Source organism: Mesocricetus auratus, unplaced genomic scaffold (assembly GCF_017639785.1).
Source record: "Mesocricetus auratus isolate SY011 unplaced genomic scaffold, BCM_Maur_2.0 Super-Scaffold_100023, whole genome shotgun sequence".
NCBI classification, from domain to species: Eukaryota; Metazoa; Chordata; class Mammalia; order Rodentia; family Cricetidae; genus Mesocricetus; species Mesocricetus auratus.
This window is the reverse complement of record NW_024429204.1, coordinates 28,166,519-28,191,185: the sequence shown is the minus strand read 5'-3', so window position 1 is coordinate 28,191,185 and position 24,667 is coordinate 28,166,519. Positions and strand designations below refer to the sequence as shown.

Below are 24,667 nucleotides of genomic sequence, written 5' to 3'. Positions count from 1 at the left end.
ACAGGGTACATGGTACAAGGATCAGAGACAGTGAGCTAGCAGCCAAGCAGAATGCTTGGGTTTGGACAGACAGGTCTGTAGGAGTCTGTCTCATTGGCACCAAGGTTGGGAGTAAAGGTAGGCCATGGGAGACCAGTTGAGCGCTGGGATGAGAACGCCTCTCTGAGGAAGGACTGTACCTATAGGTCAGTGTTCAGAAATAACTTTAAAGAGGCCAGAAGCTGCCCCACCCTGGTATGGGCTGTGTGAGCATTCAAGGCTGCTGACTCTAGAAAAGCCTGGCCCATCAGGGGCAGTACTGAGGATTAGTCCAGAGAACCATTCCCTCCCTCCCTGTGTCTCTTTGCTTCAGAAGACCACAGCGGTGTATTGCTCTTATAAATACCTGTGAGTGTGGACCTCGGGCTAGCAGAGAACACTGATGGTCTAAGTTGTCACTCTTGCTTTATATATGTCTGCTCTCCCAGCACCCTGAGTGTGACAAGGAGTAGGAGTCTAAGGCCTCCTCACAAATGTGACATAAAGGCAAATGAATTCATCAAGAAAAGTGGTCAAAGTCACATCAGAGTAAGTCTTCTGAGGTCACTGTCCCAAGGACCCTTTCCGGAACACTGTGGGAGGGTCTTGCTTTGTTAGTACAGCACCACAAGCTATATGGGGAGCCTGTAATTTCAATCCCCAGCCCGTGTTTAACACCAGTGCTGGTGGGCGAGATCCCACTAAAGTTAGTACAGTAAATAAAGCCGTGAGGCAGCCTCAACCCCAGCCCTCGATGGTAACCCTCAGTAATAGGATTCAGCAGACAGCACTTTAAGTAGCAATGGTAGTTTCTCCCAGTTCTATGCACTTAAGTTTTGAGATCTAGGTACCAATGAGGCTGGGTTTTTGTTTGTTTGTTTGTTTGCTTGTTTTTGTTTTGTTTTTGGTCCTTCTTCATGGTTCATGGATGCTGCTTTCTTGTCATATTCTTAAAAGGCAAAGCAGAGAGCAAGTAATCTCTCTCCTATCTCTCCTGGACAAGTACCAATGCCACCAGGATGGCACCACTGTCCAAGCCGTTACCTCCCATGCTCTGCCTTCAAGCACCACCCTTGAGACCCGAGAGTCAGGACCCGGGCCTTTCTGTGCTTGGCTCTGGTCAGGCAGCCTCCTCTGGGATCTCATTTTGAGCTGCTCTGAGTGATGCTGTTTTCACGGACAACTCAAATGGCATCTTTGTGATGTGGTCACTCTTAGATGTTCTTAATGGAGAGAAACTGAAATTTCAGAGAAGAGTGATCATGGGTTTTTAGGACCACAGGGGCCAATTACGGTCCAAAGATGGAAACCTTGACCCTACTCCGTGTTTAGGCTGCTCTCTCTGTAATTAAAGAGTTTCTCTCTCTCTGTAATTAAAGAGTAAATTACATCCCCAAGTGAGAGCCAGCTCCTGTGTCATCCCTTAGGATCTTAAGTCAAGTCCTTGCTAATGTCCCCACCTTCCCCCATGCAAGCCTACATGCTTGAGTGAGTTGTCAAGGGATGCCTGCATCTGGGGGCTCATAGGCTTTCTATAGTCTTTCTGAGAAAAAGGCCTTTGAGGACACAGAAACAGGAAGTCTTGAGATCCTGGTGGCTTTTCATGTCAATTTACTACCAGCCAGGAACCCACAAGACCATCACATTATCATTGGACAAGATGTAAGGGCTCAACAGTACATCATTTTCTGAAACCATCAGCATGAACAGCAAGCACTCTCTCAACAGGTAGAGTGGTACTAGCTTTGATGGAACCTTATCCCCACATGCAGTAACCAGGGTCCACTGTAGATGACCTCCTCCCCAGGTTGATGATGTAGCATCCTTTAGGGCCTGGTCCACTGGGAAGGGGTTTGTCTGATCAGTAGATGATTCCTGTTGATTCCTCTGTATTTGTTTATTTCCTTTCTTTTTTAAAGCCAGAGCCATTTGTGACAAAATAGACCTTCCCTCAAGGTTGTATTGCACACACACCAGTATCTCTATGTATCTCTCTATCACTCTCTCTATATATAGCCATCTCTCTCTCTCTCTGTACACACACACACACACACACACACACACACACGCACGTGTACGCACACACACATTTAAATACTGTGCATCACTCACTGTTGTAGGTACCATTTCTTTGTCAAACATCTCTTGTTTGATTTATTCTCACACAACTTAAACCAAAGATACCTTATTTCATATTTTACCATCTGTTTGTAGCAGTTTTTGTACGTTATCTTGATTCCTTAAACAATCACTATTAGTTATTTATTCTGAACTAAATTTGAAAACTCCCTGTCAAGTTTCAAGGGTGCTCCTTTGGTGATCATATGTAATGATTTTAAAATTCTACATTCATCCCTTTGTTTGGGTGTTATAGATTCATACACAAGGCCGTTAAAAGCAGAATATGCTCATTTTCTGTCTTTTATACATGGCCATTGTTGTCATAAAGGGAAGATGTCTTTGTGGTTATGTTCTCTCTCACCTCGGGCCAGGAGACAGTGGGTCCACGCAACCATAGGCTGAAAGAGTGAGATGAAATCAGCCCGTCCTCCTATGGGACGGTTTTCTCAGGTACCTTTGTCACGGTGATGGGCAGCTGACCGTCCCAAGCCTCCTTCTATTCCCACATACAGTACCTTGTAGCAAAAGGTGTAGCTTGGAAAAACAGGCTAGTAAGTGCCCAAATGAGGCTCCCTTTCCTTATCAGCACCTATGTCCAATCTACCTTCTTGCCTGCCTGGGGAATGTCCCCGAGACTCTGGGTGGGCCTCCGTGCTGCTGGCTGTGGTCATCCCCAAGCTGCGGACTCTGCCTGCTACAAATCTAGGTCTGACTACAGCACTCCCCGCCAGGCCTCCCCTAGGGATCAGCAGGCTGTGGCTGGCAGGGAGAGTCCCCTGAGGTTTGCAGCCACATGAGCCTCTCCCAAGTCTGGGTTTGGGCATGCATACCTGCCTGCTGCACACAAGTCATGGGAAAAAGGAAACTAAAGGAAGCTGACAGAATTTCTCCAGTCTGCATCTATCCTCCTTACAGTAGGGGGGACTGAGGTCTGGGAGGAAAGGACATGGGGCTTCTATAGGTTCCAGAGGTTCCAGCCCAGGTCACATGGCAGAGCTTGGCAGAGCCCGCACCGAGTCGCGCTCTTTCTGCTCCGTCTCACTGTGGTCTGGAGTCTCCTCCGTGAGCTGGTGACAGCAGGTCAGTTCTCACCACAACCCAGCAGTCTCGGCCTCACCAAAATGCTCGCCACACTCAGGGCTCTAGACTGCTACTGCCATACCATGAAGACAGGCTTGCCCAAGGCCCGCCAGCATTTAGCTGGAGAGTGTGTACTCGCAACTAGGATATCACAGTATGTCGTTCTACAGACCACGGGGCAGAGCGGAGAGCAGAGACTGGAAGCAAGGATAGAGCAAGCTGGGTCTGCCTGGGCTGCTCCAGGTCTGTAAGCCAGAGAGGCCTACCACCAGGCCCTGGCAGCCCAGGCAGGGGCGCACTAGCGTGCCTTTCAAAAGTCTCTTTTGATTGTTACTTGGAAATTATTGTCGTCATCACCATCATCATCATACTACTCAGTACTATTATTTCTTGAAACAATTTCTTACTATGTAGTTGAGACTGGCCTAGAAACTCTTGATCTATCTCCTTCAGTCTCCCAAGTACTCAGATTACAGGCATGCGCCAACACGCCCAGTGTAAGACAGTAAATTTCAAACATTCTCCTCAAAAACTGTTGAGAGAGAATGAGGTCATCAATATGCTAACTGGGTTGATTTACTCATTCCTCGTGTATTTTCTTTCTGATGTTGACTGTGTTTTTTAGACGCTACGCGAGAATACATTTGAAGATGTTCACTATGTACAGACTGTCAGTATTCAGGCATCTGCACTGGCCTATCCTTGGGGTTCTGACAGGACACACCCTCAGCTGCAGGCACAAAGAGCGCCACCTGCCCACCTCTCATTCTCTCCCTTTCTCTCTCCGCTTCTCTGCCTGTCTCTGTCTCTCCTTCTCTCTGTCTCTTCTCCCTCCCCCACTCCCTTCCTCTATCTTCTCCTCTGCCACTCCTGTCCCCAGAGGTTGGTCTCCCTCTCCCCTCCCACCTTTATCCCATTCATTTTCCAATAATCCCCCCAAGCTCTGCAGCATGGCGTCTTTCTCTCACACACTCCTTTTTAAAATTACAACAGACAAAGAACCATCTTTTTTTTTTTTTTTTTTGGTTTTTACGAGGCAGGGTTTCTCTGTATTGTTTCGGAGGCTATCGGTTCAGCCTGGCCTCGAGCTCACAGAGATCCACCTGCCTCTGCCTCCCGAGTGCTGGGATTAAAGGCGTGTGCCACCACCGCCCGGCTAGAACCATCTTAAACTCCCCTAGCTTCCTCATTCCAGGTCAGCTCCAGACAAGAGGTTAGATTGCAGAGCTTGGAGCATCTTCAAGTGTTAAAATTCTTCCAAAAGAAGGTCCTAGTACTGCAATGCTGTGTCAGCCAGGAGGTCTGAGCTGGTTCCTGCGCTAACCCTCTTCTTTCTCATGTGGAACTGGAAAAGGTGCCTTTCGGGATTTTTCCTCCGATTAAAGAAGGGGTGACATGTGCTGGATGCTCTTCTGAGTGGTCAAGAAATCACAAGACATTTTTCCCCAAATAAGGGGTCACAGCTGCAGAATAATAGCGCAGCACGTGTCTGCTGTGAGGAGCTCTGAGCCCACGGGGCATTACTAGTATTCTACGGATAACAGCCAGAGTCCTGTGCCTCCTCAACCTTTCTCTGAGTTCTCATCCCAACTGTAGTCGAGTTGTGAGGGAGGCTGTGGTGTCAGTTTGGACTTTTCAGTATTCCGAACTCACTGCTGTGACGCAGACTGGCCTCACACCCACCTCCCCCTTCCTCTCAGAAGTCAGAGCTACCGGAAAGTGCCACCACACCAGCTTGGCAGCCAGGCCGAGGCTTGCTTGCAGCCAAAGCCTTCCCATTATTTGTTCCTTGTGAAACGTAACACACAATGCTGCCTCGGGAGCTCTGAGAGCCCCTTGGTCCCTACAGGGAAGGAAGAGTTCAGCGCCGAGAGATTTCAACCTGTCACACAGTGACACCTCTCAGAGTCTCAGACACTTGGTTCTCATGTGCGACCTTCTCTCAGTGAGGACCATGCCACAGGTGTGCTGTGTGGTTTTCCCACTTACTATCACTTAGGGAAACCGAGATGGTCCCCGAATCACAGGGAGAGAGGAAGAAGGGACCCTCTCCTTGTGCGGTCACGGTGACCAGAGAGATCAGCTGCCTTAGCATGTCTCCACAGGGAAATGCAGGCTCTCCTGGTGTGGGAGTGCTCCTTCACCATTGATAACAGTAGAAACCCCCCAGCCGTTTCCACTACCCTTCATCCAGCTGTTTCTACTACCCTTCATCCTCCAGATACTTAGTTTGGAACGTTAAGTGCCAATTGTCAGGGTTCCTGAAGGCTCCCCTGACTCCCTTCCGTTTCTATGGTTTCTGCCCCTGCATATTGACGCCACACACTTTTGCGAAGACAGATTTCTCCTTTGGGAGAACACCATTTTAACTCACGATGACTTTACTTGGTGTCTGGGTTTCAGGTGAGCCCCGTCTCTAATGTTTTTATCACAGACAGTCCATAGTTGGAATGTCAGCATTGAACAGAAAGCTGAGAATGGAAGACAAGAGATGAGACCACTACAGGGATCTAGACTCAAGAGGTCACCTCTGTCAACCTGTCCCAGAAACACAACCAAAGTAAATCTCTTCCAACTACGGGGCAAGCCAGGTGGCTTGGGCTCATTACTCAGCCACTTAACCCATTAGATCCTTGGTTTCCTCATTGAAAAATAAACCATGTTATCATATATCTTCCTGGTGATGAATGAATGATTTGTAAATGCTTGCTATTTCCTTTTTTCCCAGAACAGAAAGTTCAGAAGGATGAGATTCTTACATATGCATGGTACACACACACACTGTCACAGTCAGAATCAAACCAGGACTCTCAGCAAAGATGGACTGTCCTTTGCTTTTAAATCTGACTCAGTGAAGGCACATTTAAAACTGCTGGAACATCAACTTGTGTGTGTGTGTGTGTGTGTGTGTGTGTGTGTGTAAGAGGTTATGTCAAGTCTCAATAACACAAACGTTGAAAACAGATGGAACAAGCATTGTAAACCTTCTCCAGAGACATTGTGGTTTGATTTGTACATCTGTGACTGTATTTGACATTTATATACCCAAGCATGGCTTTCCTATGAACTTACTCTTTTTAATATAATATTTAAGGATGATGAGTATGTGACACACACACACACACAAACACAGTTAATTAATTCACAGCCAAAAGGAGGTAGTTAGGAATTTCAAAGACAATTAGGCAAGATGAGCAAAGTCTTAAAAATATCACTTTCTCGGCATGAAATTCCTCCTTGGGGAGTACCTCAGTCAGCACTTTAGCCTTCAGAAGAGGCTCTGAGGGTCCATTCATCCTAAACTTTCATGATGATAAGCCATGAAATCCAAATATCCCAAACCAGAGGAACATGAACAGACTGGGGGGTAATAGGTCAACCACACTGTCCGCACAGTGCCATCTTCAATGGTTTGTTCACTACTGGAGTAGGGGTGTCATGGAGGCCGGGGCATGAAAGTGTGTGGATGACTGCACGGAGACCTGCATACGATGTATGCTTTGAAGAGCTCGGCGGCAGTGTGGAAAACACACACACACCACAGTGTAAAACCGATGAGGGTTTGTAACCTTATAGTAGAGACAGAAGCAGTATGGCAGGGCAGACAGCAGCATAAGAGTGGACCATGCTAGCCAGTGTGCCGGCTGCTTCTTGCTGGGAGGGAGGGTTTTCTTCTAAAATGGACCAACTAAGCCGCAGTGGGATCTGTGTGTAACAGAAACGCAGAGACAAGAGTAAGAACAGAGAGTCACAGAGTTCAAAGTGGTGGCCTCCAGCACAGGAAAGGCAAGGAGAACAGAGGAGGTATAGATTGTGTGTGTGCACACACATGTGTGCACGCATGTATGAATCTATGTATCTTTGGATCACTTGGACTGCTCCTAAACCACAAATCTTTGGGGGCACTTTGACTACCCCAACCATGTTTATGTATTAACCTGATACAGTTCAAAATAAATTTTGGTCCAGACATGGATCTTCAGTGAGGACTTAGGTGTCATCAGATCTAAGCTACAGCTCTACCATCTACGACATCAGATCTAAGCTACAGCTCTACCATCTATGACATGCCGATAATGACACCTTCCTCACTGTACTTCAGGGGACTGGCACCGATCGAGTGTGTAGCAGCCACTCAATACAGGACGCTAAGGGAGAAAGTCTCTATGTGCATGCTGTGTGATTTTCAGTCAGCTGCTTTCACTCCGAGAAGCAGACTGGGAGACACAGGCTGACATTTTTATGATTCATCCATAGCCTTGGTGTCAAATAACCCTTGTAGGTGACTTATAATTTAGCTCCTCAGTTAGGGACATAATGATAGGCATCTCAAACCTGTCAAGCACCATGCCACAGGTCAGTAGTTAATGGAAGATGGGCTCTTAGCTGAGTGGCACCTGGAACCTAGTATGTGCATCTACTAGGGAGAAACACAGTGCAGACGGCTTACCCCACATTGGCCAGACCCCTTCACCTCACCCCAGAGCACAGAGCAGCCCCAGCCCCCATGCTCCTGAGTTCCCATGCTGCCTTTCAGCCCCTTGGAGCATGTTGCAGCCGAGCAGGAGGACAGACGGGTGAGCTCAGTCTTGATTGAACTCCTGGGTATGGGGATAGCTTCAGTGTCTTCTGTACCTCTGTACGGTGACTGCAAGCTCCAGGTGACTTGCCCCCCACAAGCAACTGCCTTTTCACTTTGAGACCACGACAGCACTGTCCTGACCTCGTGTCAGACTGTATGAGTCTAGTCTGTGTCTGGGAGGGTGACACGTTGTCAGACAGGACAAGGAAAGCACCAGGCACAAGCCCCGTGTGGTCCTGCTATGTGTGTACTCCTGTCATTTATATCGGAGGAAAGGGGGCATGGCTGGTATCCAGTCTACCTAAATGTGTTTGGTTCACAGAGTCTAATATTCATGACATAACAGCATCATGTCTCATCGACCCAAGCCACTGCTCAAAAGCAAAGGATAAGAAGAGAATGAAGATGATATTTCTCCCGAGAACGATCAGACTGACAATGAACTTACCCTTTTCCTCGGTGAGGGATGGCAGGGCAGCAGAAGGGCAGAAGCTGGGGATACCACTCTGCAAAGCTGAAAAGAAACAAAGACAGTGTTATAGCCATGGAGACAGCAGCAGAGTCCAGGGCAGTGCTGTAGCCATGGAGACAGCAGCAGAGTCCAGGGCAGTGCTGTAGCCATGGAGACAGCAGCAGAGTCCAGGGCAGTGTTATAACCATGGAGACAGCAGCAGAGTCCAGGGCAGTGCTGTAGCCATGGAGACAGCAGCAGAGTCCAGGGCAGTGTTGTAGCCATGGAGACAGCAGCAGAGTCCAGGTCAGTGTTATAGCCATGGAGACAGCAGCAGAGTCCAGGGCAGTGTTGTAGCCATGGAGACAGCAGCAGAGTCCAGGTCAGTGTTATAGCCATGGAGACAGCAGCAGAGTCCAGGGCAGTGCTGTAGCCATGGAGACAGCAGCAGAGTCCAGGGCATTGTTGTAGCCATGGAGACAGCAGCAGAGTCCAGGACAGTGCTGTAGCCATGGAGACAGCAGCAGAGTCCAGGACAGTGTTACAACCATGGAGACAGCAGCTGAGTCCAGGGCAGTGCTGTAGCCATGGAGACAGCAGCAGAGATTCTGGACAGTGTTGTAGCCGTAGAGACAGGAGCAGAGTCCAGGGCATTGTTGTAGCCATGGAGACGGCAGCAGAGTCCAGGCCAGTGCTGTAGCCATGGAGACAGCTGCAGAGTCCAGGCCAGTGCTGTAGCCATGGAGACAGCAGCAGAGTCCAGGGCATTGTTGTAGCCATGGAGACAGCAGCAGAGCTCCAGAATAGTGATGGAGACCAGAGGACCACGCAGGTTAGAATGAGCCAGGGGAGGGGCTCCATGCTGACTTCCTCTCTCATGACTCTGGCCCAGGAAGGCTCCATCTGAACACACGTCACAGTTACCAGCACACAGGGTGAAAAGGCTACAGTCCACTTCAACACTGCTTTTCTGCTCCACCCAGGAGGGACAAGCCTTATCCACTCACATGTCGTTGTCACTGGCTGCACCACACAAATGCCTGCCTCTGTGACCCCTGAATCTGCTAACGTGGGCAAAGCATCCCATGCCTCAGTTTTCGCTACCTACTACCAAGGTCACCGTGGGTCTACAGGGCAAGCCAAGGTGTAATATTCACCACAGAACAAGGTACAGAAGCTCAGGAAGGAGCCGGGATGAAAAGCACTTTATGTATAGCCACAGAACAAGGTACAGAAGCTCAGGAAGGAGCCGGGATGAAAACACGTTATGTATATGGAGAAACCTGAACTCTGGGGAAAGCCAGGCCTGGCTTTGAACATGATACATCACAGAGAAGCAGGGCAGAGGGACAGGTCATCGACTTTTGATGCCTGGCCTTGGTGTTTGCATAGTGAAGATGACTTCAGAAGCCAGTGAGAAACCACGTACCACGTAGGTGACACAGAAATGGTAAATTAGCTTCCCTTCCTCTCCCTTCAATGAACAAATCCAGAGCTCCAAAGCCTCCTCCTTCTTCCTCCTTCCAACAACTTAAACAGACTTGACTTTTCAATAGGTTCCCACATGCCAACCTGTAAGCTGAGGCCCTGTTCACCCATATGGAACGCACCACAGACTCCAGTCAGTCACCCTGCGTTGTTGTCCCTTCCTGGTGTACCACACGTCTTCCCTTCCCAGGTTAGGATAGGGAACCCAAGAGTACAGTCGTTAGGGAACAGTCTGGGCACTGTGATCTAGACACACACAGAAAGCTCTGGATGTGGGAGCATCTTACAGTAAGCTAGGGACAATAGAAACATCTGAACCGAGGACTCTCAATGGAGACAAAGCTCCCAGCAGCCATTTACATATACTGCTTCCTAGGTCTGCCTACAGCAGCTATCTAGCGGCATGAAACACACCACGGTTGGTTTGAATAATGACCTCCGGTAACACAGCAAGCGTTTATGACCCTGGCATGTAGTAAGAGCTGGGCATCGGGGATGTTTCCTATTCCCTAGCAAAGAGTTCCTCAGGTCTGTGGCATTTCCTGAAGGACAAGAGAACCGAAGAATAGTTTATCTTATTGTCTTCTTCCTTGGACCCCTTGGGAGCTCGGGACTGAGGAGGGCATGCTTCAGTGTCTCAGTGACTGAGCTCATGGCTGGGAGCCTTCATAGCTTCCAGACAGGACTTAGTTGCCACAAAGGCTAAGATCAAAGTGTTGGAAACCCAACATCTGACCTCCAGGGGGAGCAAAGGGGCTGGGTTTCAAGTCTGAGCGCCAGTGACCAACGATGTGGTTGGTGGCATCTGCTCCGTATGGCCTCAGAGAAGCCCCTTGGCTACTGGGTTTGGGAAGGTGTGCACATGGCCAGGGTGGGGAGCCCCTTATTCCCGCTTCCCACCTTGTCCTCCACATCTCTTCCATGTGGCTAGAACTGAGTTGTAGGGGGTTGGTTTTGTTGCTTGGCCTTGGTGGGTATGGGACCCTGGGTGTCACATACCCCAGAGAAGCACTCCATTTCTGAACTACACCCGATCCCAATCCCAGTTGAACCTAGTTAAGTACAAATAGTAGCTAGTAGTTTCTCTGCATCCCTTGAGCTAGTTTGGCAAACTATTGAACACCAGGAGAGGGACATGGAAATTCTCAACTTAGAGTCAGTTGCTTGGAAGAACAGAAGGTCCTGGCCTCATATGGGGGAAGCGTGTGGGGTTGGCTCCCTTTGCACAGGTTCCAAGTTCTGACTTCATGTGTTTAATGTCAGAACTAAAAGAATCCATAGACTGGGTCCGTAAACACCCAGTTTATATCTAGAGAATTGGGATCCTGGCTACAGACGGGGATGGGGGGGTTGGGGGGTGGGGAGTCTCACATCTTGGCTGGGTTTAAGAAACAGAACCAGCCTTACCTCATTGGCTTGTGAGAAGCGAGAAGGCGCCATGGTGAGCGAGGGAACTCTGGCTGCCAGCCAATGGTAGGAGCGCACAGTGCTTGGTAAGCGTGAGCGTGTTGGTGTGATGGGTGTGAGGATGAGGGATACAGTAACTGCTCTGCGAATGCAGCACCATCTGCATGGGTCCCTACGATAACTAGGTCACCCACCCCTTCCTTATGTCTGCTTTGCGTGTAGAACTTCAACAGGTTTTGAGGGCCCTTGCCTATCAGAAGAGAGGACACAGAGCTGTGGTTGTCATTTCCAGAAGACACATCGGACTCCATGAGCAAAGCCAAGTGCCACCCCACTGAATCCCATGTGGTGCACGCACAAACAGGAGGGGTGACCCTGTCTTCCTGAAAATGCAAGGGGCACCAGAGCCTGTCCCCACCTATGCAGGAAGCCCTGGGCTTAGTATACTGCAGACCAAGAGGCCCCTGTGTCCTGGTCCTCCGGACACTAAGAATATTTCCTTTCTGGCCAGGGCATCTTCATGTCTGTGTTAAGACACATCAGACTTGGCATGAACTGGAGAATGGCAGCATCAGGAAGCTGCTTCCACAGGATCTGTGAGGACCTCCCTTTGATGCTTCTGTGCTCTTGGTGTGTAATTCGTTTTCCGGGACACTTAAGGACTTGGCTTTGTTGTGTCGTCTGTGAGCACAGCCAGAGTAAAAAAAAAAAGCCAGGCTGCAACGGCTGATGTGCCGCCCTCTTTGCCGAGGCTGCGAGGTGTGTGAGGTGGGAATATGCCTCCCTTGTCTCCCCTCCGCTTCTCTGCTCCCTACCCTTTGTCTCAGACTCATTCTTCCCCAAAGTCTTTCTCGATGTAACACCTGTAAAAGAGTCCTTCTCCCTCCCCGTTTAAACTCTGCTACACACACCTCTTCATCCAGGGGACACACCACAGTAACAACTGTCACATCGTGTGATATAATTCTCCAGTCAGGGAACACACATGCTCTGGGGGCTGGGGTGGGGGACAGGACAGGAACGCTCCTCGCAGGTAAAGCACCAATGCTGTATGCAGGCTCAGAGTCACACCGACGGGGCAGCCAGTGCTTAGGAACGGCCGTTTCCCTCTGAGATTGCAGCGAGGCCAAAGTCTCCTACAGCTTCTCCCCGTCAGTTCTCCGTGAACAGATGCCTGTTGCACAGGGGCTGCCTGAGAGGAGCCAGGACTGACTATCCTTCAGGGGTCGGGCTCAGTGCAGCTGCTGTGTGTGGCACCTCCCGAGCCCTGGACAGATCCCTCTCTGCTCAACTATGTCACCCGTCGCTATGGAGACAAGGGATGGAAGAGCACGGCTGTGGCGTCTGCATAGTCAGAGAAACTGGGCAGCACCCAGAAAATGAATGCACAGGGCAGAGCCCGAGAACATTTCGCAAACACAGCACGAGTCAAGAGATTGGGTTTGGCTGGTCTGGACAGTCATCTGAGAGAAGGGGGACATTATTCAGCCAGGCTTCTTATGTAAGGCTTACTTTCCCCATCTAGATCTTGGGAAGCAAAGATCCTACGGTCTTAAAACGTGCCCACACCTCTCTGAAGAAAACGTCTTAAAGACAAAGCCATCACCCTACCCTGGAGAGTTGTAGTGGACCCTGTCAATGTGTCCTCTCGCAGCCGGCCTTCTTTTTGTCCTAAAACATGAGTGTCCCACCCATATATGCTCCAAGGCGATTCATATCAGAGCCGCAGATGGGAGATAAGAGGCTGACGCCATTGGAATAAGCTTTCTTTCCTCCCGATTGTGCTCAGACAATGAGGGCAGGTACTGCTTAGCCTGCCTGTGCAGGCAGCTCTGTGATGGGGGCCTAGGAGACATAGGGAGGGGACCCATTTCATTCCTACAACAGAAAGTTGTGGCTCCCAGCGGAACTCGTTTCTTATTTGCCAATATTTTCTCCAATCAGACTACCTCTCGGCCGTGCTGGCTACGCTACAGTTACTCATGCATGCTCACTCTGGCCTCTCACTCTAGGCTGTACTTGTGGAAAAACAGCAACATTTTGTTCTTCTCCAATTCCTCGGTGACCAGCACAGCACATGGGTGCAAATCCCCAGCAAAGTTTTGTTTTGTTTTGTTTTTTTACGAGACAGGGTTTCTCTCTATTGTTTTGGAGGCTGTCGGTCCAGTCTGGCCTTGAACTCACAGCGATCCGCCTGCCTCTGCCTCCCGAGTGCTGGCATTAAAGGCGTGCGCCACCACCGCCTTTAATCCCCAGCAAAGTTTTAAAGGGTCCAGCCCTGAGGTGGGAATCCCAGCAACAGGCTTTTAGCCCTTTAAGACTGAGAGCTCCTGGAGGCCAGCAAACAGATAAAATGAGCTGGGTCCCTGGCCTGTCTTCTACCTGCTGTGTACCCTTGAGTCTCCCTGCTCCTCTCCTCTGAGGGGAATGAGGCTATGATGAGACAATGCTTGCAAAGCACTGGCCTCTGGCATCCAAGCCTCACAAACAGAGGCTACGCTGGAAGCCGCTGGGCACTCCCGACACGTGGGCAGCATCTGCTGTTGAGTGACAGCCCTGATAAGAATGCTCATTCTCTGCCATGTGGCTTCTGGTCAGGACTCCTGAGTCCCAACTCTGAGCCACAGGGTGTGTGTTGGAAGACACAGCACTCCCGGCAGGCAGACGAAAAGGAACGGAGCGGCTGGGACCTGCTGGAACCGGGAGTACCTTGAGTTCCTGTCCTTGCCAGCCCTGCCGAGATGTTGAAACAGCTTGGAACGACTTCTATCACTTTCCAAACAAACGAATTACTGCTTAGGCTTCTTTCTGCCCAACTCTTCCATCGTCAAATGAAAACGGAAAGTGGCATTTTCCAGATGCTGGCGGGGTGAGAAGGTGAGAGGACAGACTGAAAGGAGGCCCCGAGGTGAGCGAGGCTCTGTCGCCGCTGCGTTAGACTGGCAGCCATCCACGGGGGTCCTTCAGATCTAACGCATTAGGCGAGGTGCCCCTGTCCTCTCTGGCCCTCAAGGTAAAGCCTAGAGACCTCTCTGGAAAAATCCCTTGGGATATAAGCCCACAGAAGCAATTTCGTTAGATAACTCCCATTTTTTTTCCCCTAAAACAATTCAAGCTGTTGAAAGAAAAATCCAACAGATCGACTTCAAATCAAGACACAGGGCGCAGCAGATAGCCACCAGCAGGAAGACGCCTTCCAGCCTGGCAGTGCTAGCTGCCACAAAGCTGAAAGGCCAAGGGTGTCTCTCCCCCGCAAACAACACTGTGGCCTAGACTAGAGAGACTACTCCCGGAGCAGCTGGTCTGACACCGTGTTAGCCTTTCACAGCTGGTTAGTTAGCAGCTTGTAAGTTACGAGACTTGGGGGGGGGGGAAGCCAGTCAGACAAGGCGTCTGGAGATTTTAAGAACCACTCACTAGGAAGCCTGCCAGGAATTACCCAAAAGAGGACAGAGGAATCAGAGGTGATCAGACCCGGGGTTTCAACTTGGCTGCTTCTTAACAGCCACGTGGCTGGGCCAGCATCTTTCACCGTTGGCCTCATTTGTTGCATGTGGATATTGAGGAGGTGACGTCCACTCCACTGAGCTCCCATGAGGCTCATACAGACCTACTGTGTGTCTGGCGCACGGCAAGCATGGAAGAATGCCCGTTTCCCCTCATTGCCCGGGCTAGGTAGAGAAATGGTGGGTTACCGCAGGAAGACTGCGGAGACCCAAGTGCCTCTTCGGTAAGCCTCCTGTTACGCCAGCGTCACTGACTCTAGTGTCTAGGGGAGTGTCAACAGCGGCCAGCACTGTCCACATTCACTCACAGCTGGGAGTGAGCCACCCACGGGACAGGCTGGGGACAGTGATCCTCTCCTCAGCCTCCCCAAGACAGTCTTTTCATCTGGGACGTGTTCCGGAGTCAATTCCTGGGACACAATCAGATGGAGAGTCCCTTCTAGTTCCCGCGCACCCCATAGACACCCAGAACCGGAGCCTCAACCGCTTGTCCGTCTGACAGAATCTAAGGGGTGGTATGAGTCTTACGAAGACCAGCCTGTCCAGATGGAGGGAAGGTGCTAACCTCTCATGTGAGTCTGGTTACGTCTAAACTCACACGAAAGCATTCCCTCTTTCCTTCTTTGGTTTCAGGTTGTTCTTGTGGAAATGAGTCTGAGGCGCTGCAACTGCTTGCCTTCGTGAACCACACAGGGCTCAGGCTGTCTGTTCCTGAAACCTTAACGCAAGTGCATAAAAACACACACAGGCTGCCCCTCCCTTCCCCGACACGGCCACATATTACGTCATCCTGACTCAGGACAAGGACTGAAACAGTATGGAAATAGAGGGATCATGGCACAGCGGACAATGGTTGACTTCGCTGCCTGTCCAGTGACTGGATCTTAGCCTCCTTCCTTCCAGTAGTTCTGGATTCGCTGAGACTTTCATCCAAGCTGTCCCTTCAGCAGTGTGGGTACTCGTAGAACATTCTGGGCAACCTGACCCTGAGCTCAGAGCTTCTGTGGGATATGGTGAGCAGCCCCTCCCCCCCAAAGCGATCCGAGAGGAGTAGCACACTGAACAAGTTGGCTGTAGTCACTGGGTAAGCATGCCCGTGGAGCCTGGTCTGGTTCCATCTTTCCTGACATCTAGCTGGTCACCGTTCCTTTTGGTTAATGAGCAGTCTCCAAGGCGTGCCTTTTCTTCTTAGACAGGATCCGTCCCTGCCACTGGTACCCAGTGAATTCTGACTGATCTTCCTGATCCTAAGATGCATGTCATCCTAATGCAGGACTGGGGGTCAGTCTACACGGCACAGATGTCATCAGGTGCAGGGTACTCACCAGGCTTCTGGTACCACCCAAAGGGATAGGTGTAGACTTCGGTGTCCTCAGAGCCACAGTCCAGAATGCGCCAGGCAGCTCGGTTCTCCTCAGTGCATGTGTGAATCCCCATGCTGTTCAGAGTCAGGCAGGCCACCTCTCCTCCTGGTGGAGAACCCGGGAGGTCAGGAAGAAGAGCCAGGGAGGGGATCTGCAAGCCTTTGCTCAGCAGATACTTGGGCTTTTGTTCTGTGTTCCAGGCAGGGACTTGGCCATCCCTACTAATCCCCTCTGCTTAAGACTTATATCCCGTGAGTCCAGGAATGGAGGTGGCTGCTCCTAACGGAACACCTGCCCTTTATGCATAAGAGGTGAGCTAGCTCTATGGGTATCGCTTCACTGGGCCTGGAGAGGAAACCAATGTGTGTTTTCATTTACAGATGAGGATGCTGAGCCCTGGAGAGATTTATAAGCAGACTGACCAGAACCACGCCGTCGGTAAGTGATGGGCACCTACCCAATAGAAATCATGGGATGCATCCAAAGTTCAGCCAACCATGCTGCCTGGACAGAGCTCTGAGAGCACAGCTGGAGACAGGCAAGCAAAGTGTGGGGACAAGGCGGGACATAGATCTGGGGCCACACAGGCGTGTGTGTGTGTGTGTGTATGTGCGCATGCGTGTGTGTGTGTGCGTGTGTGCACGTGTGTGTGCGTGCGTGTGCGCGCGTGTGTGCGTGTGCGCGCGTGTGTACGTGTGTGTGTGCGTGTGCGCGCGCGCGCGTGTGCACGTGTGTGCGTGTGTGTGCGCGTGTGTGCGCGTGTGTACGTGCGCGCGCGTGTGTGTGCGCGTGTGTACGTGTGCGCGCGTGTGTGTGCGTGTGTACGTGTGTGTGCGTGTGTGTGTGTGTGTGTGTGTGTGTGATCATCAGACCACGGACCAGGACAAGCACACCGCTAATATCATACTGATGAGCCACCTGCTTCTCCCAGTCCCATATCCCTATTACACGAGGTCCACGCATCCTCCCTGCCCTGAGGAGATGCTAGGGACCATACCGGATTGTGAGTGACATGCCAGGTGGCGGGGGATGCCTCCCTTGTTACCCTTACCTTGTAGCTGGGAGACATTTAGAAAACCAAAGCCAGTGCAGCACGGGTCCCTGTCACAGAGCCTCTCGCATTCAAAGAACCTAGAGTCAGAGGAGAAGACATGTCTGAAGCCTCCAGGACCTACTGTGAAGACTGACTGGAATCACTCAAAACTTTGGGGATCAGATTTCTTTATAAGCCCATAAAGTGTGGGTCTTCTGGACGACGCTGGCGTTCTAGATTCCTGTAAACAAAATCCCACTCCTCTCTCTCCAGAACATTGTCTTCAGGTCCTCCACTTATTGACCCTTCAGGCCCTCTCCAGGACCACCCTTGCTTTTCCACCTACTATAGCTACAGGACCCCACCTGCAGCTTCGAGGCAGGAGGGCTCTAGCTCTGGCGTTCAGTTCTAAGATGCTTTGTCTTGATCCCATATCTTGATCTGATCACTCACTCCCATCTCCTGAGAGCTTGCTTAATCACCTGGTCCTTTCTGACATGGGGATCTGCCTCATTCTTGCCTGAATCCACGTCTTATGACAGTGTTGAAACCTGTGTCTGCTGGGCAGCTTCTCAGGTGCAGGCTACATGTCTTCCCTGAAACTGAAGTCATCTCTCTGGCTTTGACTGCTCTAGATTCCTGCCCAGCTCATCCCCTGCCTACCTGTTGCTTCCCTCTCTTTTGGAGAGACCACTGTTAAACTCCAGCCTGAACTATGACCTCAAGCTATGCCCAACCACTTTCTGTCCGAGTACCAGGCTCAGCATGGTGACGTCCAACCAAGAGATATCTGCTTTCTGTCCTGTCTCCCGGTAGGGTGACATTTAGCCCCTATCCCCTCCCCTAGTAAAGTGATGTCCAGCTGGATCGCAAGACAAACCAGCCAGTGTCATTGTTTGAGCTCCACTCTCAGAAATAACTCTTCAATGCCAGCAACATGACGCAATCCCGTAATTCAAGAGCACTTCACAGATTTGCAGCTCGCGGATCAGTGACTACTGAAATGCAAAAGACCTCACTGGAGTTTTTCCCTAACCTTCTGACTCTTGAGTTCCATCCCAGGACCTCAAATTCAGGAGGTCTGGGGAGGGCCCAGGAATGTGGTTAGAGGTTCTGAAGAGTGAGGCCCCATGGAGCGCGAGGAGAGGAAGGAGGTTCTTCTTCATTTATAAGACCACCAGAAAAGCCAATGAAGAAACAACAGCATAGGTTGTAGAGGCAATAAGTGATGCATTCCTCTAAGCTAAGGGTCTGTGAAAAATTCTGCGTGCTTTCCAGACCCGGAACACAGCACCGGAAGGCTCCGAGGAACAAATCTATTACCGTCTCCAGCACTTTTATTAACTGACAAGACGGCTCAGCACGTCTGATCTCCCTCAGCCGACCACAGGCTCAGAGCTGGATGTGGTATCTCATGTGTCATTTTTCTTCATCAAGGATTTCTGATCTGGTGATCTCCTGTACCCTTAGCTTTGGGTTGGATCATTGCTATGCTTCTGCCTTTGAAGGCTGAGGCATCATCTTTTCAAGGAAGCCAAGGCATCTTAATAATAAGTGTTGAGGTAGAACTTGGCCACTTACCCATTGGAAATGGGCTTCCCAGACATAGGAATTTTGTCTCTGATGGAAATCCCCATGAGCTTTTGGAATGGCAGGCGAGTATAAAAGTTCTTCACTCGTTCATTCAGCACAACTGCACAGAGGGAAAATAAATAAAATTTATTATACTTTTGCAAAAATTGGGATGATGAGTAAAACCCAGACTGAACTTCCAGGAAGACAGCACATTAAACTAAGACATGTGTCCCCAAATCTCACTAGAATAAGACTCAGAAGATTCTGTTTGGTTGGTTGGTTTTTGAGATAGGCTCTTGTGTAGTCCAAGTTAACCTTGAATTTGATGTGTAGCCAAGGATGTCTTTGAACTTCTGACCTCCTGCCTCCATCTCTCAAGCTTTAGAATTACAAATTTGAATCACCAGTAGGTGCAGGGGACTCTTGTAAAGGCCTGAGCCCATGGGGAAATGGGAATTAGAGAGAGATGGAACAGTACAATCTCAGGATCTAGGAAGCCCATGGAGGTATGAACCTTGGCTCCGGAGACGAGGAAGGCAGGTTCTGCCCCCCACTGCCAGGAAGCAACAAGAAGTGAGCATGTGCTTTCCAGGGGGAAAGGATAGCCTAAGTGCCCTTCCCACAAGGGCAAAGATGGATGAGAGTCTCCCTTGGGGTCCCTGAATGTAGTGAATTTGAGAGCATGATTTAGGTTTCCCAGAGACTCAAATCTCTCCCACCTCGCTAGTGTGTGTACTCAAGTACTGTGAGATTCCTCTGACAGGGCGTCTAGGAGTACTAATGAAAAAAATCTCACCAACAGCGACTGGATCCAATTATACTAAGCATAAACCCACAGCCAAGAAGCTCCCACCAATAGTCAGAGCAGCCTTACAGCCTCTGATGCTTGAGGGGAAACCAAGGGCCTCCAGATAAAGGAAGGGCCTTGGCAAAGAATATGGAGGAAGAAATTACTGGGGGAAGCTGGGTGACAAAAATGACATCACCATCATGATGACAAAAGTGACATCAACATCCTTGAAGTGAGAGAAAAACTGTGGTTTTGTAAGAGTCGCTGTTTCAGAGATTTCTGTACCATGCAGTTGCATGATGAAATCCTGGTGAAAGTCCATCAGGGGTGGCTCTGCCTGAGGTGAGACCCCAGAACAGACCACTCTAAAGTGTCAGCCTAAGGCCCTTCTCAATGCCTTCACATCTCTGAAAGACCATGGATAATCTTACATACACACACACACACACACACACACACACATGTTTGTGTATGTATGTATACATTACACGTTATCTATATTACATAAACATATTTGTTTTTGAGATTATAATGTAATTACATAATTTTCCCTTCCACTTCCTTCTTCCAATCACATCCATGCATCCCTCTTGGCTCTCTTTAAAAAATTCTGATCTCTTTTTTCTGTAACTGTTTGTGTGTGCGTGTGTGTCTGTGTGTGCATGTGTGCACCAAGGATATTACTTTCAAAGAGAAAAATAAATTACTCTCACTGTTTCTGAACCCATAGAGTGGTGGCCAATCAGATACCCAGCTCATGAAGACAACCATGCTTACCTTTCTTCCGGAAGAGGGCCATTGGTTGGCGGGGCAGAACCTGGCTACAGTTCCTGGCATTAGATTCCAGGACATTGTCGCAGACCTGGGCTTCTGGGTAGAGGGAGCAGGTGAAATACAAAGGTGCAGTCTCTGTTATGTCTGCGAGTCGACAGAAAGTGGGCTCCTGGGCACACCCTAAAGGCAAGAAGGCAGCTGGTGTTTAGTCCATGCAAGGTCTTCAGCAGGCAGACTCACCTGGGGAATCTTTCCCAGCAGAGTGCTTTGGTTTACTTTCTATTGCGTGATAAACACCATAACTACAAGTGACCTGGGGAAGAAAGGGTTTACTTCACCTGGTAGCCTTACTGTGTATCATGAGGGGAACTCAAGTCAGAAGCTGATGCACAGGCCATGAGGGGTGTGGCTTAATGGCTTATACAACCAGGACCACCTGCCCAGAGATGGCACCACCAACAATGGGCTGGGTCCTCCCACATCCATCATTAATCAAGAAAACATCTCATAGACTTGTCTACCAACCAATCTGATGGAGGCATTTTTTTCATTGAGGTTCCCTTTTCATAGGTGACCCTAACTTGTGTCAAGCTGACAAAATAATAGCATACCCGTGATAGTCACCAAGGTTTAAACAAAAACACCGGGGATCTATGAAGTGGGGAAGCAGGGGATATTGTGGTCCACGTACAGGCAGAGGCAAAGTAAAATATGCAGGAGACAACAGCATGAAAGCTCGGTGGTTTTACCCGTGGTCTATCAGAAGCACAGTCAGAAGACCAGAGATCCAGTCTTGCCAAAGACACATGTGAACTACTTGAAGGAAAAGATCATACCTGATTCTGCTGTGGTTTTCATCTACAAAGTCAAATGTAAGTCCTAAAATATAATGAATATTCAACATTGGATGGATGGATGGATGGATGGATGGATGGATGGATGGGTGAGTGGATGGTTGGATAGATGGGCAGATGGGTGGGTGGGTGGGTGGATGGGTGGGTGGGTGGTTGGATGGATGGGCAGATGGGTGGGTGGGTGGGTAGATAGATGGGCAGATGGGTGGGTGGGTGGGTGGATGGATGGATGGGTGGGTGGTTGGATGGATGGGCGGATGGGTGGGTGGGTGGGTGGGTGGATGGATGGGTGGATGGGCGGGTGGGTGGGCGGGTGGGTGGATGGGTGGATGGGTGGATGGGTGGGTGGATGGGTGGGTGGATGGATGGATGGGTGGGTGGGTGGATGGATGGGCAGATGGGTGGGTGGATGGGTGGATGGGTGGGTGGATGGGTGGATGATAGGTTCTGGTTGCTGAGCAGATACTACCTTCACTGTGAGCTTTTTGAAGGTTAGGACAAAACACTATGGTCAGATTTTTTCTTTGGACCACCAGTTCACAAAACCTGACATGGAGACTTATTATTAATTATGAAAGCTCAGTCTATAGCTTAGACCTTTTTTCTAACTAGCTCTCACAACTTAAATTAACCCATTTCTATTAATCTACATGCTATTGCATGGCTTACAGCTTTTATATCTCCTCCTGTATACCTTGCTTCTTCTGTGTCTGGCTGGCTACTCTACCTGTTTTCCTACTGTTCCTCTGCAAGTCTTCTCTGTCCCGGGATGTCCTGCCTAACCAATTCCTGCCTAGCTATTAGTCATTCAGCTCTTTGTTAACCAATCACAGTGACATATCTTCATACAGCGTAAAGGAGTGTTCTGCAACAAAGACCCCTAGTTGTACTAAGAATGTAGTGACCCCTAACTTAGGTCGATGATTCTGAACATGTCTACATCTCAGGAGTCGTTGACGCAAGGTCTGGAAGAAGGCTCCCCTCTAAGGATACTCACGAGTAAGGCACCACAGGCTCGCCTGCTCTGCTGAAAACAGATGTGTGAAGAGCCAGTACTGCTTGCTGGGCAGTGAGTGGCTTGCGTTGACAATGACCTGGGTAGTGTCCAGAGTGAGGAAAAGTTCTGTTGCCGCATCTGAAAGAGAAGGAGAGGGCCAGCCTCCTTTACCTTTCTCTCCTCAGCAAGTGTGAAACAGAGAGAAGCAGAACTTGGGGACAGATCAGAGGTAGATACAAAAAACACTGTTAGGTGATCTAAGGCCAGAGCAGGGATGTGGTCAGACAAAGGGGGTTCAGAAGGTCTTAGGACATCGTAAAAATCATGCACTTGAGACACCCAGAAGTTGGGTTTGGAAGAAACCTTAGGAGGCCCCAGGTCCACCTTTCTTCCCCCTGAGGTTTCTGTCAGTGCCTGGTGGCCTCATGTAGCATAACTGAGCCAATCACAGCAGCCACATCACCAGATTTCTCTTCCTGAAACTCTCAGCAGCCACACTCGTGTTTGCTACGTCACACTGGAATTTTGTCTCTGAATCTAACGCATAGTGGTCAGGTTGTTGTATGGCAAGAGTGGGCTACAAAAGCAGGCTGGGTTCCCTCTTGCTCTATGGGACATTTTGATGCCTTCTATTATGCTATTGCCCAGTGCAAGGCCCTTACCAGATACAGCTTTGCAATTCTGGATTTGCCAGCCTTCCAAGTAAACAGCCAGACACACAGTCTTCATTATAAGTTACCTAGTCTGGAAGGTCGTTACAGCAACACTGAGGGGTAAGACACCCTCCTTTTGCCCCCAGACTTCCCCCCATCTCTCTCTGCTTCTCTCTTGCTCAATTCTCCCTGGCTCTTAGAGCCACCTTAGAGTAAAACGACAGGGCCTGGAGGCAAGGTGTCCTCACACCTTCCGCAGGCACAACCCGAATCCACGTCTGGATTAACTCGTCCCTGCCTGCTGTCACTCCTTACAGGCGCCTCATTTTGATAGGGTTGACATTTTCTCACACATAGGGACGTTTCTGCAGCACTGGGAATTGACAATGAAGCCTCCACGTTTGCTTCTGTTTCTGCAGCATTGGGAATGGACAATGAAGCCTCCCTACACTCTGTTCTTACCGCCCACATCAGGAGTCTCTGTATTTGTGAGTGGCTCTCAACCTGTGAGTCACGACCTCCTTGGGTCACATATTAGATATCCTGCATATCAGATATTTGCATCATGGTTCATAACAGTAGCAAAACTACAGCTATGAAGTATCAGCAAGATAATTTTATGGTTGGGGGTCACCACACATGAGGAATTGTGTTATAGAGTTGCAGCATTAGAACAGTTGGGGACCATGGCCCCAAGGCTTCAGAATGGAGGAACAACAAGAGGCCCATGTGTTGATTAGACCTTGGATGTCACTATCTTGTCTTCATGGGTAGCACTCAACTGTATAAAGTCTTTAGAGTCAATACCTGCTTCTGCTGGGGAGTCTAACTTCGGTACCATGTCCCGTTCACATCCCATAGACTCAGGCCGAGAGCCCACGTCAGAATCTAGAAGAAGAAAGAAAGATCACTGGCAATGATGGGGCAGCCACTCAGCAACCCTCACTTCCCACAACCAGGGACTCTACAGGAGTCAGGGCCAGATCTGCCAACCAGGTGAGCAGGCTTGGTCCTGACCCAACACTGGCACTCTCTCGGGGCTAGAACTAGACTGTAGCATTGTAGCTACTAACACCATTTAAAAATGCCCATAAATGTTACCACACCCTTGAAGGCTGTGAAGAAGGCTGACATGCAACCTTCAAGAAATAAGGACTCAGTGAGGGGAAGGAACTCATCCCAACACCCTTAGAGGGTCAGCAGGCAAGGCAGGATTTTAGAGTTTAACTAAATCCATAGCATCGATCACCAGGGTCACATTCCATTTCCCCAAGCCCCAGGAAGAGAGGCACATGGGGCCAAGTTCCCTGGGCAAATGTGTGCTGACGTCTACAAGCAGCCCACTCTGATGATAAAGGCACCCGGCAGCAGTGAAAGCCACCTCCCCAGACGGAGCATTTCCTGCCTTCTCCATCCGCTGGAGGCTTTCCACTAGGCTTTCTTTTAGATGGTGAGTCTCCTCCGATGAAGAGGGGGAGCCTTCTACTCCACGGGAAACAAGCCCACAGAACACAGGTCTGCATTTTGTTTCCCACTGGGATTAGGGTACCTTGTGGCTACAAACTGGGGCCAAATTCAGGAAGCCACTGTTCTGTCACCCCTGCCTCCCCACCTCGGAGCTCACCTTTCCAGAGGTAAACCTGCTGGAAGCTGGCGGCAGCTTCTTGGGTGCCCTCTGAGAGTGTCAGACCTGCAGGAGATTGTCACTTGATGAGCCATCGGTGCTTGCTCTCACTGGTCACCCTCCTTAACAACTGTCCCATCGCCCCCCTAAGATTTTCCTGGCTTCACTCTGTTCTCTCCACGGGATCTGTCAAGGCCTCGTGGAGCACCATTCCAACCCTTGGGTGCAAAACCAGTGCTGGTTAGACTCCAGGAATGCAGCTCAGGGAACCAAACAGATTAATGGGGGGAGGGCCACAAGTCTACAGCATAGGAGCCTGACCAAGGCAGTGGAGGGATGGCTTAATGAAA

At 49.9% G+C, this 24,667-nt stretch overlaps 1 protein-coding gene across 6 annotated transcripts in view; it reads right to left on the bottom strand.

Moving 5' to 3' along the window:
- The window catches only part of Tg (thyroglobulin), a 182,412-nt gene that overhangs the window by 91,881 nt on the left and 65,864 nt on the right, over window positions 1–24,667 (bottom strand). For 5 of the 6 annotated variants that reach the window (XM_040730650.1, XM_040730645.1, XM_040730647.1 and 2 more), the window contains exons 28-35: window positions 24,318–24,383; window positions 23,501–23,581; window positions 22,041–22,178; window positions 20,193–20,369; window positions 18,632–18,743; window positions 17,069–17,148; window positions 15,979–16,122; window positions 8,250–8,315 (exon numbers count right to left, since the gene is read on the bottom strand). In XM_040730650.1, the coding sequence (XP_040586584.1) occupies window positions 8,250–8,315; window positions 15,979–16,122; window positions 17,069–17,148; window positions 18,632–18,743; window positions 20,193–20,369; window positions 22,041–22,178; window positions 23,501–23,581; window positions 24,318–24,383 (864 nt within the window). The remainder of the gene's footprint in view (window positions 1–8,249; window positions 8,316–15,978; window positions 16,123–17,068; window positions 17,149–18,631; window positions 18,744–20,192; window positions 20,370–22,040; window positions 22,179–23,500; window positions 23,582–24,317; window positions 24,384–24,667) is intronic. The other variant, XM_040730649.1, reaches the window with a different exon arrangement.